The 22,165-nt window shown below is 36.4% G+C and overlaps 1 protein-coding gene across 2 annotated transcripts in view; it reads left to right on the top strand.

Annotated features, from left to right (window-relative positions):
* Positions 1 to 20,631, top strand: part of LOC149795046 (uncharacterized) — an 81,060-nt gene extending 60,429 nt beyond the window's left edge. For both annotated transcript variants that reach the window (XM_089964726.1, XM_089964727.1), the window contains exon 5: positions 15,986 to 20,631. In XM_089964726.1, coding sequence (XP_089820852.1) covers positions 15,986 to 16,324 — 339 coding nt within the window. In that variant the 3' untranslated portion in view covers positions 16,325 to 20,631. The remainder of the gene's footprint in view (positions 1 to 15,985) is intronic.
* The last annotated feature ends 1,534 nt before the right edge of the window (positions 20,632 to 22,165 follow it).

The following is a 22,165-nucleotide window of genomic DNA, read 5'->3' on the forward strand; positions in this document are numbered from 1 at the left end:
TATGGGTCCCTAAGAGAAAAGAACTACACATTCTTCTGGAAAGGAAATAGCTCCGACGAAGCCAGAGCGTTTGGTGATGGACTCGGCATCAGTAACAATCTGCTGGGGATGATATAACCCTGCCAACAAGGAAACGGAAGACTGCTATACCTCCGCCTCCACGTTACAACCGGGTCTGTCAACTTGATCAGCGTTTACGCTCCCACACTAAGCGCCACCGCAGACACCAAGGATGAGTTCTACGACGAGTTAGAGTCGCTAATCGACAAAACTCCAAAGGAAGAGAACTTGATATTACTGGGCGACCTCAACGCTAGGGTGGGTGCCGACCATGACTCTTGGCCTTCCTGTCTTGGCAAGTTTGGTGTTGGGTAGATGAATGAGAACGGGCAGCGCCTCCTAGATTTGTGCTAGTACCACGACATCAGCTTCACCAATTCATTCTTTCAGACAAAGCCACAGCAGAAAGTGTATTGGAGGCATCCCCGGTCCAAACACCAGCTGCACTTGATCTGCCATCAAGTGTGTGCCTCTTACCCGTACCTTCCACAGCGCTGACTGAGACACCGACCACTCGCTGGTGTGCTGCAAAATGAAACTTCAGCCGAAGACGATCCACCGCTCTAGGCAAGAGGGTAAACCACGCATTGATGTGAGCAAAACGTCATATCCAGACCAGGCTGAAGAGTTCGCCTATGCCCTGTCCAAGCAGTTTGGTTCAGAACCTCCAACAGCATTACCAAAGAGATATGTGATCACATCAGAGAGACTGTGTACAGCACAGCCACACGGATCTTTCGTAAGAAGCAGTCAAAGAACAACGACTGATTTGAGGCTTACTCCGTCACACTCATGCTAGCTATAGACCTCTGCCAGTGCTGAGTTGAGGGTGTAGTGCCTCAGGACATGAGAGGCGCCAACATCGTAAGCCTGTACAAGAACATTGGCGACAGAAGCGACTGCAACAACTACAGGGACATATCCCTTCTCAGCATCGTGAATTAAGTCTTCGCACGCGTCATCCTGAATAGACTGCAGACGCTTTTGCATCCAGTGTCGCAGTGCGGGTTCCGCGCAGAGAGGTCCATAATCAACATGATCTTCGACAGGCAACAGCAGGAGAAATGCAGAGAACAACAAAGACCCTCTTCCTGGTTTTTATAGACTTCACCAAGGCGTTCGATCTGGTCAGCAGAGACGGACTCTTCATAATCCTGGCGAAGTTTGGATGCCCTCCAAAGCTGCTAAGCATGATCCAGTCCTTCCACGATGATATGAAAGCACAGTGCAGTACAATGGCTCAACGTCCGACCCATTTGATATCCGCATCACGCCTTTGGGACATTCGCAGAAGGGATCTGCAAACGCTATCAGACGGCAGACCGTTCAACCTGGCACGACTGAAGGCAAAGAGAAAGTGCGTGAAGCTACCATCATGGATATGCTCTTCGCAGACCTTGCTGCTCTCGCCACTCGCACAGACGCTGAACTACAGCGCCTGATGGACTGATTTGCTAAAGCATGCGATTAGTCTGGGCTGACCATCAGCCTTAAGAAAACAAACGTGATGGTTCAGGACGCGGACCCCCAAGGATCATCATCAATAACTGCAAAACTTGAGTTAGTCAGTCAATTCACGTACCTCGGCTCTTCCATTACCAAGAACCTCTCGCTCGATGATGAGCTTAAGAAGCGGATTGGAAAGGCATCAACAACTCTCTCCAGGTTGTCGCAGAGAGTGTGGAACAACAGCATGCTGACCCTGAACATTAAAATATCTGTGTTCAGTGCCTGTGTGCTAAGCACTCTCCTGTACGCCAGTAAAACCTGGTCTATGTACCCTCACAAGAGAAAATACTGAGCGCCTTTCATATGCGATGCCTCTGACGCATACTTGGGATCACCTGGAGCGATCAAGTAACAAACAACGAGGTGCTTCAACGTGCCAAGATTCTCAGCATGGTCACACTCCTCCGCCAACGGCGCATCAGATGGCTGGGCCATGTACATCGGATGGATGACTGACGGATCCCCAAAGACCAACCTTCATTATTCAAAACTTGCCTCTGGCAAAAAAATCGATCGGACAGCCACATCTCTGCTTCAAGGATGTCTGCAAGCGCGACATGAAATCCCTTGACATCGATGTCAACACCTGGGCAGAGCTTGCCCTAGACAGGTTCAGCTGGCAACATGCTCTGATCACTGGTCTAAAAGCCGGCGAGGACAAGCTACGTTTGGTAGCTGATAAAAAGCGATCGCAGAGGAAGAAGAAGCAGCTCCAACCAACACCAGACTCAATCTTCAACTGCAACAAGTGCAACAAGGACGGCCACTCCCGTGTTGGGCTGTTGTAAGGAACATCTAACAATGTTTTCTCTTGTACAATTTTTTCATATAGAAAACCTTGACATAACAAATCAGTAGTGTATCGTGTTTAGGTATATTATTTATATTTTCTTTGGTTGCAACTTAAGTTGCATGAATACAAGTTGATGTTCATATTTGAGATAATGACATGCGAATAAGCAAAAGGGACGAGAGCTGAGTTTCTTCTTGGATGGGTTCATGAGAAAGGTTGACGTGCAAGTCATTGAATTCAGTGAAGGTGTGTGACTCGCTTGTATAGATGAACGTCAACATACTATTCGCACCTCATTCATGTTCTCGTTCGCACCTAATTACGGTTGAAAATCTGAGATCAAAACAAAATCTTCAGGTTAGACTGGGGTCACTTGCCGTCCGCCAAGTTCATATCTGTTCTTGCTCATTCCTTCTCACTTAAAATATGCATCGTGCAATATATATGCATGGTCCAACCCTTACTAATCTTTTTTCTACGTGCAAAACTATTGATTCTTAAATTGGAGGTCATTATAACTGAATAAGTGATGATTTTTGCTATGACATGCTTTGCATTGCAAACAATTAAGTTTACAAATGCCCATTGATTTACAACAGTTCAATATCGCAAATAGCTTTCGAGTTGTGTACACACACGAAAAACTTAATGTACATAGAGTACTTTCGAGTTGTGTACACACACGAAAAACTTAATGTACGCTAGAGTACTTTCGAGTTGTGTACACACACGAAAAACTTAATGTACGCTAGAGTACTTTCAGGTTTTATACACAGTCTCCAAAAACTTAATGTACACTAGAGCACTGTGAACATCTGAATATAATTTTTCACATGTTTCTAGTACTGTCACTGTCATTAAAAAATCGCAGTGGCAAGTAAAAAGTATTGGTATATACTGTAAATATAGTATATGAGACATTTTTAGAAAGAAACGTATTTTTATGAGGACGTATTGCGGCTTTTTAATGTATTGGGTGTTACTTCTTTCATGACTGAATATTTATATTTGAGCCCGTTGTATTATTTGGGAGAAATTCTTTTTCTTCTTAATATATTTTTTTGTAATTCGACAAAGTGTTAGATACTGGTTGAGAAAGGTATAATTCCCTGTGGTTCATACGGAGACTTGGTTCATGGAATCTTGAGATAAGATGAATTTGACAGGCTTGTTCAGAATTTGCAGATTGTTGGACTTAAGATTATGTCCGGACACGAGATTATTTCCATATTGTCAAGCCATGATCTAAATACCGCAGTAGATGCGCAAAGAATGCCACTGACGTAACAATAAGCGCGTTTGTTAGGTGCTTTCGCGTATGTTATGTTCTTTTCCTTGCAAGCACGTTTTCTCGTTTAGAACCAAATACATTTTGTAGCGTGACCTACTCCAAGAAATAATCGTCCCTTGCGAGGGTTTCCAAATTTTTGTTTCTTTCCGAAGGTAAGTGGGATTATAAAATGAATATCTTCTCTACAAGATATTAATTTCAGAACATTCTTGCGTAAAAATAATGAGGTCGCGTGTAAGCATGAAGCCCTTTCATACCATATTAAACAAAGATTACCTTGACCGCTACAATTGTTGTTGAAATATATTGCGTCATTGGTTTCGTATGTCACTTTTTATCGACAAACACTCAGGTAGAAGCTATCACGAAGATCTTTGTTGAATATAAATCACTGCTCTGTCAAATTTCAAGATCTTTTGGTACTCATACAGTGAATATGGTATTGATTTTTGTGTCATGACGTTGACAATGGGAGTGTCATACCCACGTTCAAACTCATGTTGAACAGCCTGGAGCTAATCCGAAACACGTATAGCGTTAGAAAGGATAACATGTGGTGCATATTTCACGAGCTTATTGCTTGCTCTGTGTATCATATTACATTACATTGTATAAGGTCACTGGTACGTCAGGTCCATAATTTAATAATTACGACATAATGCAAGGTCACTTCAAGCATGTATGAAAAGATAATGCCCAAAAAAGTCCTAATGCACTAGTTTTAAAATCAGGGTAGTTGGAGGGTTGTGGGTGTTTTATAATATAATATAATATAATATAATATAATATAATATATATATATATATATATATATATATATATATATATATATATATATATATATATATATATATATATATATATATATATATATATATATATATATATATATATATATATATATTAAATTGATAAGTACATATAATGTACTAAGCGCTTCAAATACAGGGCTAAACCAGGTCAGATGCATAAATCAAATTTTTTATTTTTTTAAATATATATATATTTTTTTAATTTATAATTTATTTTTGTTCTTGTTTAATCTGAGGGAAAAAGTGCTAGAGACGGCAACGAAAAATAAGGACGGGCCCGGCCTTAGGCCAATTGGACTGATTTGACTCAGTCTGGCCTACGCTCACAGGGGTCATGCGGGTTAGTAATTTAAAATTAATATATCTTAAGAGAGAAAGTAATTTTAAAGTGATGGAAGAAAGTTTTTAGTTCAATATCATAAAAGTTTATTTCCAAACGCCGTGCAACACAGGGGGATCCGCGCGCAAATCCAGCTGACCTGGCCCTGCCAAAATGATCCCAATCGGGCCCCGCGTTTGCTAAGGCCGTTCCTAGTTCAAAACCCTTTTCTTCAAAACATATGACATAGTTCAAAAACATAAAACATTGTTTAAAAGCAGTATGTGCATATGGTCTGCATTTGAGTGATGACAAATATAAGACAAACTATAGCTCTGGTTAAGTATGTAACATCAATTACCTAAAATATCTGTAACATTACTTTCAACCATTCTTCCACTTTTACTCTGTTTACACAAATTAGGAGCGCAATCGTATGTACTTGCACATTATATTTAAAAAAGAATTCGAAACTGAAACTTCTAGCATATCTAATGTACCGGTAAACTGTAGTTTTCTTCATAGCAAACATGATACATTTAAATGTTGAAGCATACAGAATGCGCTGAAATTTCTTTTCATGCGTAGACAGAGACACGGTTTCAAAGAGTTGATTTTGATCATTATTTGGGGGTAGGGGTTGGGGTTGTAAACATCCGTAATCTAGTACCGTTTGTACTCGCATAAAAGATGAGTTCACTTGCAAACTGCACCGATCCGGATCCGGATCTACTGTTGCATTAGGCGCCAGCAGATCTGGGTTTGTGCAGTTTGTTAGGAGTAATCAGTAGAACAAACAACGTAGACTGATCTGCAGACGCATTATGCTACGGTGGATCAGGATCTTTCATATGCAGTTTAACTCTACCTATAAGCGAATACATATGACATCTAATACAAATTTCTAAATCGGATGTCACTTTGTTTTCAAAGATTCCATATTATCTGAACTGTATAACCCGTATTATATGATGCATTACCGGTGTGGTTGTATTTCTTTGGAAATCCATTTTAAAGCGAAAGAAAATCATTGGGAAAAAGAAACATGATGAAAGTGAAAAATATGTATTGTGTAACACCATATGTAATTAGATTAGCATAGCATATCCACAACACGAACAGAATCAGTTGTTGATTTGGAACACAACGTTTATCACATTAGAATCCATTGTCAAGCCTTGTATTTCTTGCTACCCATTTTCAATTGCTTACGCCTCATTGGCGTGAACATTAATAACTCATGTTCGATTGGCCGATGTAAAACCGGTGAGCACGTCGCGTCGTCAGTTATTCTTTAAATGTGTTTTATAGACAGACAGCTGTGAAATATGACTTTCAAAATGTCATCTTTGATAACATCCCCCTGAACACTACAATAAATGTGCTATGCCAGCTAGATAAATCGGCTGTTATGATCACTAAGGCTGCTTGCTTTGAAAGGAAATATAAATTTTGTAAGATAGATGATACAGTTTAGTCAATCATTGTCCAATCATTGTCCAATAAAACTACGAAGTCAAACCATCGCGTAGGAGATATAGTTGAGTAGGTTTTATGAACAAGTGTACCGGTAGTTAGATATTTCAGTTCACATCCATCAAATCGAACCAGTTGAATAAAGAATAACTTAAAGACTTAATATCGGCCTTACTTTTTCTCTCCAATACTCTTTTCTATAAATCTGGAACGATAACCTTAGAGATATTGTATGTACTCTCTTATAAAACTAGTCCAACTGTAAGCTGCACAGACCCTGATCTGCCGTCGTGCAATGCGCCGACAGATCTGAATCTATGCAGCTTGTTAAGAGCAATGTAATCAGTAGAACAAACAACACAGACTGCTTTGCAGGTGCATTTTTCTACATCTGATCAGGATCTTTTGTTGATTGCGGAGTGGCTCGACTTATAAGGAAGTATACACGGTACGTCGCTCACAATATCACATCATGTCTTACGCATCGATCACGCATTCAAATTATCTACGGTAGGCACTTTTAGGATCTCTTTTAGGACATGCTGTCGAATGTATCAAGTCGAATAAACAAACTAACATAGAGGTCCAGGACAAAATACATATTTATATGTCAGAAACTTGGGCAAAACTATCCAAGATATATCATGTTGATACAAACCAAACTGGTTAGGTAGTACCGTATATACTAGCTTTAAAAAAAACGACTTAGCCGCAGATAACATAGATACTGATCTGTTGACACATTATGCGATATGAGTCTATGCTGTTTGCAATTGATTTACACTTGAAAACACACTCACACACACACACACACACACACGGTCAGTTGACGTGAAAACTTTCAATTTCTTTTATCAACTGCTTATCATTCACTGTATCCATCTCCCATCTCATTTGTCAAAAGGATAAGCCGCATCGTGCAGTCGTAAGTCTTTGACGAAACTTTGGACATAAACCATTATTAGTATCGGGATTTATTTAAACCATATGTTTTGAGCTGGCACACAGAGTGTATGCAGTTTTAACTCCTCTCGAAACGATGAGGTATCCATCCGACACACCAGACAAAAATAATGTATCACAACAGTTAGAAAACAAAGGTATAAAACCATGCCAAATACGTTAACTGAACAGAGATTCCATTAAAGACCAACCATTGACTTTCGAGGGGGTGGAGGCTATATCCATTATATTAGTTCACGAACAGTTTTCTTGAGGGTGAGTCTTGTTGATTTTGTTGTTTTGTTTGGTTGGTTTTTTTGGTGTGTTTTTTTTTTAACAATATACATATTTAAAAAAAAACCTAAACAAATACATCGTCGGTACCTTAGTTGATACAGCTTGCTTCTCGCTGCGTCATATTATAATTGTTGTAAAAATTACTCCATGAAAATTACCATCTCTCTTAAAAATGTGACTTCAGATGTAACCTTTGCTGCAAGTAATTATCTGCAGCAACTTGTTGTCCATGTAACCCACTTAAGAGGATTAGAAACAAAACAAAAATTAGCGGGGCAGGTGTGTGTGTGTGTGTGATATGATTTTGATTTTTAACGTAGCTTTAACAATTTTTCAGTCATATCGCTACGATGTCTGCAATGTGGCAGTTTATAGTCATGTCTAGCACTGGGGCATCATGCCGCAGACATGTAGCATGATGCCCCACCCAGTCACATTATCCTGACACAAGGCCGACCAGTCCTAACACTAACCTCTTAATGCTGAGCGCCAAGCGAGGCAGCTGTTAGTACCATTTTTGTAAGTCTTTGGTATGACTCGGCCGGGGATCGAACCCACGACCTCCCGCATCCTAGGCGGACGCTGTAACCACTAGGCCACCGGATCGGTGGGGGTGGGGGGGATTTCATGTCAGAATAAATATGCATGCAGGTCATTATAATCGCATTTACAAGGGATGATTATGGAGGAATTACAAGTTACATGTCGGTCATTCTATCTCTTTCCCAAACTTCTCGTGCAAGTAGGTCTCAATGCAAATTATTGTAGACACACTGTGATATCGTATTCGTATTTTTGCAATTCTAGAAAATATTAAATCTTACAAAAATATCTCCAACAGGAATACCAATTCGCATCTCACTGAAGCGTTAATGAAAAGCCAGCTCATTTATGAAATGTTGTCATTATCATAGTATTTAATTATATCAGCTTTTTTTTAACAATTTAAAAAGCCGTAGGCAACATTTATTTATTGTCATACACATGTATGAATGCTACGGAGACTTCGAAGACATTTTACGAGCATTCATTGTCAAGTTATGAAGAGAAAAATACAGTTTATGAGGTCTTGTTTCTCCAGGCATTAAGTTTAGTCCAAAAGTTGGGACTGAAAAAGTTTTGTAATAAATTCACTGTAAACGATTTAGTGTTATGCAAGAAATAACAGATACACTAAAAAGCCACTACTTTCAGATAATTCATATGTTTTGCAAAAGGTGTGTGTGTGTGTGTGTGATTAGGATTTTTAACGTAGCTTTGACAATTTTTCAGTCATATCGCTTTTCATGTGTGTGTGTGTGTATATATATATATATATATATATATATATATATATATATATATATATATATATATATATATATATATATATATATATATATATATATATGGGCAGAAAAAGGTGTTTCAGTATGTCCACAATATGTAGATAAAGACTGGCAGACCCATTTGATGTTCGGACTGAAACTTCACTAAAATTCAGTGTACGAGAACCATTTCAGTGCATAAGGGTCATTTGTTTTCTGCTTTTATATCTCAGATGTGTTAATGCATCGAAAATATAGTTTTTCTTGCACATTGGGATTTTGCCTGTGAAAATTATACCTATGTATGTTGATGAGAGGTCTTTTAATTCTGAAGCCTGTATTTATTGGCCATGTTCAAAGTCTTACAAACTCCGACGGAAAGTATAGCTTACGTGATATATGCTGCATTACTTACTACTTAAGTCACTTCTTTCAGGAAATATTTGTTTCCTTAGATTATAATGCAAATTCCTTAGTTTATGTTAGTCCAAGAATGGATCCCAGACAAAGTTTTTAAGGGCCAGCCATGTAATTCTGGAATGCTTTTTTTTATATATGTACTTATTTTTCTTTGATTCACATTGCACTGGCTCCGTACTAACTCATTACTGTTCTTATTATTTTCTTTTCACACGGATATTAAGGCAAATAATATATATTACGACTCTATGGTCTTAAATTACATAATATAAAAGAGTGAAAACAACAAGTTTTGTAAACTTTAATAAATAATTTATTTCCCTAGAATACAAAGTGAAAATTTATAAAGAACTTAAACTGTTGTGAATTAAATCCCATGTAGTCTTAAACGTTTTAGCACAGTCCAAATGTATAAAGTTCCAATGAAATTCTGGTGGTATTCTAATTAAGTTCCAATATTGAATGTCTTGATGTGCCTGTAGTCTTGAACGTGGTAATATGCCAATAGCCGGAAGTGCGATGATATACTTACAGTCTTTTGATGTATCACAATATTGTAATTATAAATTTTTCTTATCTGAATTCACTATCATTCCAAATCAATGTTCTGGTCCAAGAATATTATAGATGAATATTTTGAATTTCCAGTGAATATTAATTTGAATGAATAATTCCATCCATGATCAAATACTGAACACAACAATAAGCCAATAAGACTGTTACAAAATCTAAAATAATGAACACTGGAAGCATCAGGTACAACAGATTCTTCATGGGGGTGGGGTAATTCCAATGTCCCAGAACAAAATTATATATATATATATATATATATATATATATATATATATATATATATATATATATATATATATATATATATATATATATATATATATATTATAAAATCATGAAGAAAAACTAATACAAATAAAAAATACATAATTATATCATGGCACGTCCGCTATTCTTTGGACGTGCGTGTGTGTGTGTATAAGTGTGTGTGTGTGTGTGTATGTGTGTGCTTTTGTTACATCTAGGCTATTTATAAGCTTTTTGCCACTCAGTTTGTTCACTTAAAAGTTGCCAATGTACAACGCCTCAAACTTCCACGTTTGTTTCTGATTGATTGTGAAATGTTCATCCTTCACAGACACAAACATCCTCTTTATACTAACTACGGACTAAGGGTCAGAACAGATGGAATATCATCTCAGTATTCTTGTGATTCTTGTGGCAACCCTAGAAGTCAAGAAAATATTACAAAAAATTACTTTACTTTCGAAAGAATCTTCTGAAATAAAATTTCAAACACCTGCACCTAGATACAACAATATGGAAGCAGACAAATTATAGGTTTGTCTTGGTCAGAGACAATAACTTGAAACCGATCCGGCACTTAGCAAAATTGTATCAAAGCTTCAGATCTAAAGCCCCAATAATCGAAGGTCTAGCGCCTAAAGTTAATTCTTACCGACGTTCAGACAAAGAACTAATTAAACGTTGATTATAGGTTTCAATGTTCTTGGTAAACTATCGTTGTGGATCAAATAACTTTCGATTTTAGTCACAAACCCTTGAAAGATATATGGCAATGTCTCCAGCACCGTGCATCAACGAGTAAATAGAGGAATGAAGACTGGTTTTAGGGCAGTTAGAATTGTCAAAAAAAAAAAAAAAAAAAAAAAAGAGAGCGATAAGTACGGGCCGCGCTGCACTGTTGAAATATGAGAACAGACTTTCGAGTGACTCTAAGAATTCGATTCCGACAAGAGTCTGGTAAAGTTTGTACATTTGATTGATTGTTACTTGTAAGAATCGCACTTTTCTTTGTTCCTTCTTTCTTTCCGAAAAACACTTATTCTAAATCAAAAAGGTCCATCTGTGCTAAGTGTATTATATATTAATAAAGTACGTTAGCAATGGTAGAAAGTACTAGCGTAAATGTGGGCAATGTGTGCCTTTTTATATACTCGGTAAGTTAGTGTCACTATCTGACCATTTGCAAGATTTTCCTGCAGGAGTGGAAACGTGTGCATATTTGATGTATTGGATCCAAAACTTAAATAAAGACATGAAGATTGTACATTTATGTGATCTGAGTTTTATTAACAACCCAAAGCTTCATTTAGCGTAACAGTAGATGGTATACATCTTTACGGCAAAAATCTCACCAAGTCGGGCAACAGGACTGGTTCAACCAAAGTGCTCTTTTAAATTTTAGATTACAACTTGTTTACTTTTTGTGTAATTAATCTGAGATTTGATGGGGCGGAAGAGCATACTTCATTCGGCTGTAAAGTGAATTTTAGTAAGGCTAAAGATTTTAGTCATGTAGACTTTATGTGGGAAGAACACAAAATCTCAAATTGTATTTCTTATAGAGCTTTCGATTATACATGCATGTATACATACATACGTACGTACGTACAGAGGCAGACTGATATAAATATGGTGTATTCATGCAGATAGACATATATAAGTATGTAGGTGTTGGAAGAGGTAGATTTAGACAGTTTTACCCCTACTCACTTTAATGTATTTACTAAAAGTAGGCAGGCATTGCCTCTTTCAAATTCCTTCAAAATGTGTTTACAGGTTTGAGTTCTTGAGGTTTGAACTTTTGAGAGTACTTTGATCCGATGATGTACAACCCGTGAGTGTTTTAGGCCTAGATAATTCGCCAAGTCAGTCCATAACTTTGTACTCAATCAAGGGCTTTTTGTCAATGAGATCGGAACAAGGCCTAATTTGCCAGAGTAAAAAAGTAATCTTCCCACCACTCCTATTCTCTGTCCAAATCACACATAAATCTCCAACAAACAGGTAAATTAAAAACAATGCACCTGTAGACGTTCCTGATTGACACCTGGGAGAGATATCGTTTTTCAATCGGTATGCATGCCTTTGACAGGATCTATTTCCGACACTAATATCACTACTAACTATCTTAAAAGTGTCAACATACCGGTCATATTTTGTTATCAGAAAAAAAAGGTTCAAAACTATTGACTGTACTATTAACGAAGTTCCGCGTCTCACAAATTGATGGCTGATAATACTTGGATGAAAGTAAATGTAAACTAAATGTGTCTCTTTATCCCGAACTAACGCATCCGAATGTCGTGGCTTACATGGATATTAAGTTCTCTGCATCATACTCTGGGAAGGATATGTAGATCTGCTGAAGAATGGCATGAAACCCACAAAATACAAATACACCTACTTGTGTTTCTTTTCTTAGTCAGCATACGAAATTCAAACTATTTTTGAAAGACGATCCTATATCATGACTGAAAACGTTGGTACAATGAGACATGGACTTATGTTTGCTGAAGCAAACACTATTTAAGAAGACGAAAAAAAAAAAAAAACAATCTGGGGGGGTTTGAGATGAAGGCGAGCAGATATGGATTGGTTATTGGAACGATAACAATTGAGAACTGTCAATATGACAACGATTAGACGTTTGTCTGGGACTTAACACGAAATGACCTTAAATATTTTATATTGTCATTAATTAAATGGTGCAAATCCATCCAGTATGAGTAAGATTAGGTATGTGTCACAGACTATATACTCGAATAACCTATTTAGCTTCTTTTAGTCAACTTAAGGTGCTTTGTTATTACTCTAAAATCCAACGTAGTCAGTATTATACCTCGACCACCGGTGGTCTAATGGTTTGAGCGTCCGCCTCGGATGCGAGAGGTCGTGGGTTTGAACACCGGCCGAGTCATACCATAGACTTATAAAAATGAAACAATAACTGTCTTGCTATTTGCTCAGCATGAAGAGGCTGGTGTTAGGACTGGTCGGCCTGGTGTCAGGATAATGTGACTGGGTGGGGCATCATGCTACATGTCTGCGAGATGATGCCCCAGTGCTAGACATGACTATAAACTGCCACGCTGCAGACATTGTAGCGATATAACTAAAATTGTCAAAACTACGTTAAACATCCAAATCACACACACACACACACACACACACACACACACACATACATCTCAATAAAAGCACACACACACATCTCAATAAAAGTCAAGATTTCGAGGCTTACTGTGATTTGCAAGTTTTCAAGCACAAAAGCTCATAAAGAAAACTATCGAAAAAATTTATATATAAAAAATACATTGACGGTAATCCAACAAGAAATCACCGTTGTCAGATGTTTTCAAGGTAGCAGTCACTTCATAGGTGCGGCTGATCAGATAAAAACAAACGTTTCTTCCTCGTGACCGAACTCAAGCATACGTCGGGCTGAAGGTTGTCGTGCTTTGAGGGTTTGACAATACATATATATGTATGCATTGCTAATTTAAAATCGCTAATATTTGATTTTATTGTCAGCTTTCAAAATTTGAATTTGTGTCTGTACTCAGTCTGAGGACAGTGGAGATCTCATATTGGTCAGATTGTGTCTGTACTCAGATGTAATATATATATATATATATATATATATATATATATATATATATATATATATATATATATATATATATATATATATATATATATATATATATATATATATATATATTATAACTATTAACAAACAAAAATCGAAATCACGCACACTTGCTCTTCTTTTAGCGTGTTTACGTCACATGAATCAAGGATTATCAAGGTAAATATATTTCATGACATTTTAGGAATAGAGTGGGCAATCTATAAAATATATATCTAATATTTGAAAATCGATTAAGTACTTTTGTCGTGCTTTGGAATGTGATCAAGTAGGAACAATTTAAAACTTCCTGCTAGTTCGGCTATACTGTTTGAATTTTTTGAAATCATTGTATACGATAGCTTGCGTATATCATTTAGAGTAATATGCGAATACAATAATTTGTTCTATATGTAACACGTTCTGTACGTAACAAATATAATAACACATGATGCTATCGCAAATGGCGTCATTACGCAAGGTGCGGCTCAACCAAAAATTAACTGACAATTTCGAATTATTTTAGGATGATTTAATTAAACTAATCCATCGTTCTGTTTAAAAAGCAGTATTTTGGGGCCAGTGAGCTACCTATTACTTTACATTTGCATTCAGTTCCAATAAAATATACTTAACAGACTGAATAATTCCAATGATTATTTACTAAACAGGTTTAATAATATCAATATATTGGTCACCAAGACTTTCAATATAAACCCTGAAATTATTTACTCCTTTCACGAATTTTATTCAACAGAAGTGAACATTTTGTTATTGTTGTTGTTGTGGGTTTAACGCCATTTTTCATCACATGATAAGCTAGCTGCTATACATCGCAGCTATATATCTGGTGGAATAAGAACCCGGGGGAAAAATGCCGGTATGAACCACCGACCCACGGAAGCTGCTGCCAAGCTTTCTCGCACAAACACGTTGGCCGAGCCCGATACTGGAACCGGACGGAGATGAAATGTCAGTGACCTGTGAAGACAAAATCCTTAGACCACTCGGCGACCTGGGGCCCCACGAACATTTTGTATTGATATGCTACTCAAGCATGCGAAAGCTACTTTTTATACTCCCAAATAACAACATGGACGTGGATGACTGCTAAGTTAGGCAGAACTTGTTTGATTTTCCTTTTTGATAACACATTGTCACCGAGGTGGGTTGAAATAGGCATTTCTCCAGCACTACCAATGGACTCGGTATCACGACATGCTATAGAAGCAAAGACCCAAATTACCTATTTGAAATGTTCTCGTTGAAGAAAAGAAAAAAAAACCCCGCCAATTACCTCAGAACACCCATATTTTCTATTTAATAGTCCCTAATCACGCGATTTCAAATACCGTATTAATATCACTACGACACACAGTGACATAACGCACGAAACTGGAATATCACCATGTGTCAACTTTCAAACTATGGCGTGTAATAAAAGCATGTGTCACTTATGGTTACAAACACTCGATGTTAAGGAAAATATATCAAATGATGCTCTATCTCAGATGCGTACGAGTTCTTATGTAAAAAGAAATTCAGAGTTTTTCATGCTGTTAAAGTTCATTGACGATTCGTTATAATAATGGATCTTGCTTACCAGATGTCAGACCAGCATCAACGATTCCCTTTCCGTCTGGCAGTATATTCTACGTTTTGCATGATACATTTCAGTTGTCCTTTTGACTCAGTATCATAAACAAAGGTTTGCAAAGGAAGAAACATACGGCTTGTTTAATATCGAGGGCTATCTGGTAAATTCTAAATACAGGTGTGATAAGCCGCATGAAATCTTAACCGCTTTCACTCTCTTGAATTTCAGGAATTTATAAACCTTGTGTGTGTCCTTTTAGCTCTTTTAATCTGTATATTAGATTGAGACATGAATTTTATGCTCATTCCAGTTCATTACGTTATGTATGTCACGGGGCACACGTGTGTAGTGCGGCTGGCCATGCGTACAAGTTTTATCTGACAAAGATTTAAAGACTGCGTCTAATGTTTTGGTTGATTTTTGGTCTTCCTATCAAATTTTCAAGAAAACATTTTCTTCCTCGAAAAAGTTTAGTAAATATTGTGTGTTATAAAATATTCACTAACGTTTTACCTTAAATATGTATGCCATTTTTCTCATTCCATTTTTAAATAGCCGTATAATAGAACCTGACAGTATTCCTACATGCCTCTTTCTGATTTACTTTATATTAATACATATTCTGTTGGTCTGTACATCTTATATCCTGACACTATCTTCATGCGTTATGAATGTTCACGACAGTAAACTCACTACTCGCCTTGTATTCTTTCAGGTCAAAGGGCACAGCAGCCGTTGTGAATTCAAAGAAGTCTATTCCAGGGTTGACTTCAATTACAAGGAAATTATTTCCAAAATGTTTCCAAACTTTAAACTAGGATTTAATAAAAATGGCAAGCCTTTGAATGGAATTGCCCATTCAAAAACTAAGAAGCAAGGTAGGTTTATGTTCCACATTAAACAACTCACGAATGATCCCGTTAGTTGTAAAAGGGAGCATGGACCAGATTTCAATGTGTGTTATCCAACATTCCTGGACAGGTTGGTAGACCGTAATATAAGGCATATAACAAAAAAAAGTGGACACAGAAACAATGGGAAAAGGAAAAGATGAGATGTTTCCATATTTACTTAGTGTTTTCCAATTTATTCTCAGGGCCTCCCATTGGCTTTGTATAAAGAGCTGTGGAATATTGTGACGCCGTGTCCCACTTAGAGGCGTAGCGTACACATTGCTACGCTCCAGTATTAGATGTTGGGGTAATAAGACACATGAACATCTAAATGAAAGAGGAATCAATTCTCACCAAAGTGTTCAAATTTCTGTGATTAAAACAAATGCCTGAATCCTGTGTAGCAAATGCAGCGGTGAGTCAACGTAAAATGTACCCATGGAACTATTTTTGTCGGAAGGAGACGTTGTGGTTGTCACGGTGCATGTGCAACGTATTCGCACATAATGTGTACGCGCGTTTCGAACGACGACTGAGATGAAGCGATACATGCGACAGCAAACTAATGAAAGAAACTGCAGCTTGTTGAAAATTTCAGCGACCTTACTGGTCGCGGCAAACTTTACAATTTCAATTATCGTTTAAAACATTTAATCCGTATGTTCTTGTAGTAAATGTCATATACGCCATGTGCTAACACTTACATTGACGTTGCATAACGTAAAGGAATGTCAAAACATGCAATATCCAAATAAACATTCTAAGGGCTTTCAACTCACAGGTAAAGGAACTCACAGCCGTTTATCCGTTACTTACGGATGATCATGGTTAGACAAAAAAGCAACAACAAAATGGCAGGATTTTTGTCAGATCTGAAAGGAAGAATCAGACTCAAGAGGGTTATCTGTAAAAACACGAAAAAATTATATAGTGAATCCCTCTTTTAGTCTATGTATTTCACTGTGAAGTAGTTGATAAATCCTTAGTGAATGTTTTGCAATGCGAAATGGTGGGTGAATTCCTCTCTTAGTCTCTGGTTTGCAATGGAAGTGGTTGATGAATCCATCACTTAGTCTCTGGTTTGCAATTCGAGTAATTGATGAATCCATCACTTAGTCACCGTTTTGCAATGCCGAGTGGTTGATGATAATTTGACAAGGACCTCTAAAAACACTTCAGACTTTAACAGAATTATTTACTTTTTCCACTACTGTACAAGAAAGAAAGAGAAAAATACCATTTAAAGAAAGAATGTCTCTGTTTCCAGTAATTCACCACAATGTAGTGATTCATTAGTAAAACTCTTTACGAAAATAATTAATAACTTAACTTTTTAAGTTTATAAAAATCCTGATAGCTGTCGAAATATTTTTGTGTCAACAATTTACCTTCATAAACTCTCGATTGGCCAGACATTGGCGAAAAGCAGTTTATCAGTTATATTTGGTCATATGTTTAGGTCGTGCGATTATTGCTTTTCAGATCATTAAATATGACTTTATGTTGATTTGGTAAAGACGCTTTCAAATTGAATCGAAAATTATTTTTCCGCGGAGAGTCTTCAAAACAGTAGTTTTGTTCTAAGTGAGCCAGAATTTAATTTAAAATACCGAAGAGCATATTTCAAAAGCATAATAATAATGCTAATACAATTATCACTAGAAGCATATAACTTATTTTTCACATATAGGTTTAAAGAAAATATACACCGTCATACTTATCTGCTCTTTTTTGTTTGCTTACGAGTGAAACTGATTATGTCAGGGGAAGTATTTGTTTAAGGCCAGTAATTCTGAGCGTCTTTACAATGCATTGCATGCATTAAATTGTTTGGAACTTTCAATCTCAATATCTGTTTCCGAATGAGTGTTACGAACTCACAGTATGTAGTGTCAAAAGGTCCCAGTGTTGGAAAACCACCTGTGTATTTGTAGGGAAATTGTGACCACAAAACTTTGCAAATAAGATAAATGGATCCTGAACACGGAACTTAATAATACAGAAATGCAAAAATGAGTACATCAACCACTGCAATAGATAAATCAGCATGTACTGAAAATGGCTCTTTGCCTTTTGGCCAACGTACTGTATATATGGTATAGAAGTTTTTAGCCAAAGGAATTGCAAGGCAATGACCAACAGATGCGCTTACAAGACGCCGTTGTTATCTTGATGGGTCATTTTAATGACTTAATCGCATTGATATGTGAATAAACTATTACCTTATAGCCACATGACAAGGCCAGTATTTATGTCTCTTTTTTATGTTGAGAGAAAAATAAGCGGTTAAGATTAATAATTTTTGTAAAGTTCAACTTGTCATGTAATATTTTATCAGGATATGTTTTTAATACAAGCACATTTTAAATATTCGTCTGAGTTTTTATCGTATCTGTCACAGTAAACCATTCACTAGTCATGTACCATATGGTCTTCCAAAAGAATTGATGAAACAAATTTAAATTTGGAATTGATGAACTATAAGGACTTCTATCTTAATACATCAGTCCACACATTATGACTTATGTTGTAATATACAGTCTAAATGCCTACACAAAATGACATATTTTAATTCATGTCTACACAAAATGACATATTTCAATACATCAGATTGCACACAAGGACTTACATCTTCAAACATCAGTCTGCACAAAGGACTTCTACCTTAATACGTCAGCCAACACACAAGAATTTCTATAAACATCAGTCTCTCCCAAATGATTTCTAACTTCAAACATCGGTCTTCACAAAAGGACTTCTGTATTAATACATCGGTCTACACACAAGGACATCTATTTTCAAACATCAGTCTGCACAAAGGATTTGTATCGTAATACATCAACCTACACTCAAGGACTTCTATCTTAAAACATCAGTCTATACCAATGAACTATATGTTCAAACATAAGTCTGCACAAGGACTTCTATCTTAATATACTAGTCTGCACACAAGGACATCAGTGTGCACAAAAGAACTTTTATCTTAATACATCAGTCTACAGAAAAGGACTTATACGACGTAAGTCTTTCAAACCTTTACATTTGCGGTTTTTACTGAATAAATATCAAGAATCCCCTTTTGTTATTTATGGGCTTCCCCCGTCATCTCTCATATAGGTACTGAAATTTCAAGGAAGTGGACACTCAGAACACTTTGTTCGACTAGAGAACTTAAACATCGCTCTAAACATCGGTACATATCTACAAATTTCTACCTCTTTTCAAATGTCTATTAAAAATTCACTCTTTCAAAAGTGATTTCACACAGTGTTATCTGATACCCATTTACTTTGTTTTTACATGCATAACATGGGGACTTAAGTCCATATTGCCATATTTAACCTCGTATATTCAATTTATTGCGAACAATTAAATAATAGTTTGCGGCATGTCAAGAAAGACGCAATTCAACAATGGAGTCGCTGCCGTTTTTAACGTATGTGCATAATTCGTCACGTTTTATTTCTACTTTTCATACGATTGCTTTCTGAAATGAGAATGTATTGCAACGTTTTACAATCGTAACATTTCCATGACGCCATTATTAGACTAGCTGCAGTGCTAACTTGACATTCATTCTATGTTCATGCCAAGTCCTGATTGTCCAAAAGTGGTATTACTTGCTTTGTATCGTAATAATGTTTTCGCATTTAAAAACAAACATGATATTCAGAAGTGATTGAAATAAAAAACTAAAAGAAAAAGCGTATGCTTCTCTAATAAGGATATATTCTTCATATAGAAATTCGCCATTTCCATGTCTTAGACGGGTTTGTGCATTATCAAATGTATGTATCACTTTTAATCTATTTTCGATATCGCCACCAATATTTTGTACTTTGTGCAGTGAAACTAGGCAATACTTACTGACTTCAAAAGTGATTTTTTTTTGTTTTACTAAATTTAAGATTAACATGAAGTTTTCCACACAGGCAATACTTAGAAATTAAAATAAACTGAATTGGTGACGATGATGCACCATGTTGCATCTATGTGCATCCCAGTCCTGCATCATTATAAAATTTGTTTACACAACACTGCTGATCGCGAAGATACATTTTCGTTGTTTATTGTGGGTTTTTGTGTTGGGGGGGGGGGGAAACATACTATTTGGCATTGTCCTGTTTTCTTAAATTCACTTAGCTGAACCGCTTACGTGCTGACGTTTCCCTGTGACAATGTATTTTGAATATTGAATAATACTGTTGACATTCATTTCAGCTGTTCATTCTTGTTTGTATAGATTCATTTTCATGATCTCATCAATGTAATTCGTTTCTATGGACATGTATCTATACGTGAATTATGTACATTTTGGTTATATATGCCAAAGATATATTTATTAAACGAAATGTTGTACATACTGTCTGTTACTTCAGCCTTAAGTCTACTTATTTATGCACTTAGTGCGATAGTCTCTCGATAATACGATCATACGATAATAATAAATTGTTATATTAATATCGAAGCATCGATTTCATTCTTCTTTCTGTATGGTCTTATTTCCAGATATCGAAGCATCGATTTCAGTTTCTTTCTGTATGGTCTTTTTTCCCAAACATCGAAGCACATATTTCAGTCTTTATTCTATAAGGCCTTATTTCCAGGTAGACCATTCTGCATCCAAAATGCTGTATGTACTACTTTTTTTTAAGAAGACAACAATCAAAACGAATGGAAAAAAATTCTGATCCCTCGATGTATTACATCTGTCTACATATCCGACATTATGCATTGTAATAAACCTAGGGTATATGCTATTTATATTTATGTCTCCGTTTATAGATTTGTTGCATTGATTATGAGGTGTCGGTGTTGGAAAGATGTTTCTCAGCCCGAGTAATTACCAATTTCTAGAAGCATACGTCACAGTGTACAATATTCATGAGACTTTATGATGACATGGATTAGTTTCGTAAAATGGACCTGCCCTAATTTCTTAACATAGGGAATATGGGTCAGTTTCGTAAAATGGACCTGCCCTAATTTCTTAACATAGGGAATCATCTCGATATTTTAGGTATATAGATACGAATAATTCTTTGCATTGGATGTTTGGATCGCGTTTTGTATTGCATTGCGTGAGGTACTTATATACGGTTTGGAAATATTTACAAATGAATCATACAAAGATGAACCAAGAAAACCCATGCACTTGTGAAATTATTAGAGTTTTGTGATTTGTGGTTATTAGATGATTATAACTAAATTATTTGTAGTATTTGCGCGTTTGATAACCTTTCATTTGACAACGACTGTTGTCTAGAGGTTCCTGGGAATCGAGGAAATGCAGACGTTGTAATGAGACCCCACGAGTGTGTATATTTATTGACGTACTTTTTGTCTGTAATCTATTTGCTTGTCATTTATTATATCATTATCAATCCGAACAGAGACACACATGCTTACTCTTTACCGATTTAAAGTCTTAAAGTGTCTGAGGTCATTCGGTGCAAATAGTATGCGTTAAACTTTGGACAGTTTTCTGTTTGTTGTATAAATGTTTAAGTTTACAACGAAATGAGACCAAATCATTGTATACGTTGTGCATATACGGTTTTGCTCTGAAGCAATAGAATAGCAAATTTGTTGGACGCAGTATATTATTTTTTTTTAAAAACACCAAATGACCTTTCACCTAGTACAAATGGACTAAACTTCTATTTATCACCAGATAATGTGCTTGGTATTTGCATAAGGACAAAAATACGTATGTTCACTTTCATTCTAACAACATATCGATGTTTCTCAGTGTATCTATCACTCAGCGAGTATTACGATGCCAGGATTAGAGTCTAGAGTCCTAATCCTACCAAGTAGGCCCAGAGTATGTGATCTTAAAATATTAATTATGCCTTCTATTAGCAAACATTCTTCTATATAATTCAGGGATATCACTTTCCGTTCTGTCTGGTGTATATTTATAATTCTTTATAATTAATTATTTATACCTTGATTTCTCTCATAGGAATCCGGAATGACTGTGTAGATACATGCGAATT

The sequence above is a fragment of the Sinohyriopsis cumingii genome, chromosome 7, assembly GCF_028554795.1.
Source record: "Sinohyriopsis cumingii isolate HCF-2022 chromosome 7, ASM2855479v2, whole genome shotgun sequence".
Taxonomy (NCBI): domain Eukaryota; kingdom Metazoa; phylum Mollusca; class Bivalvia; order Unionida; family Unionidae; genus Sinohyriopsis; species Sinohyriopsis cumingii.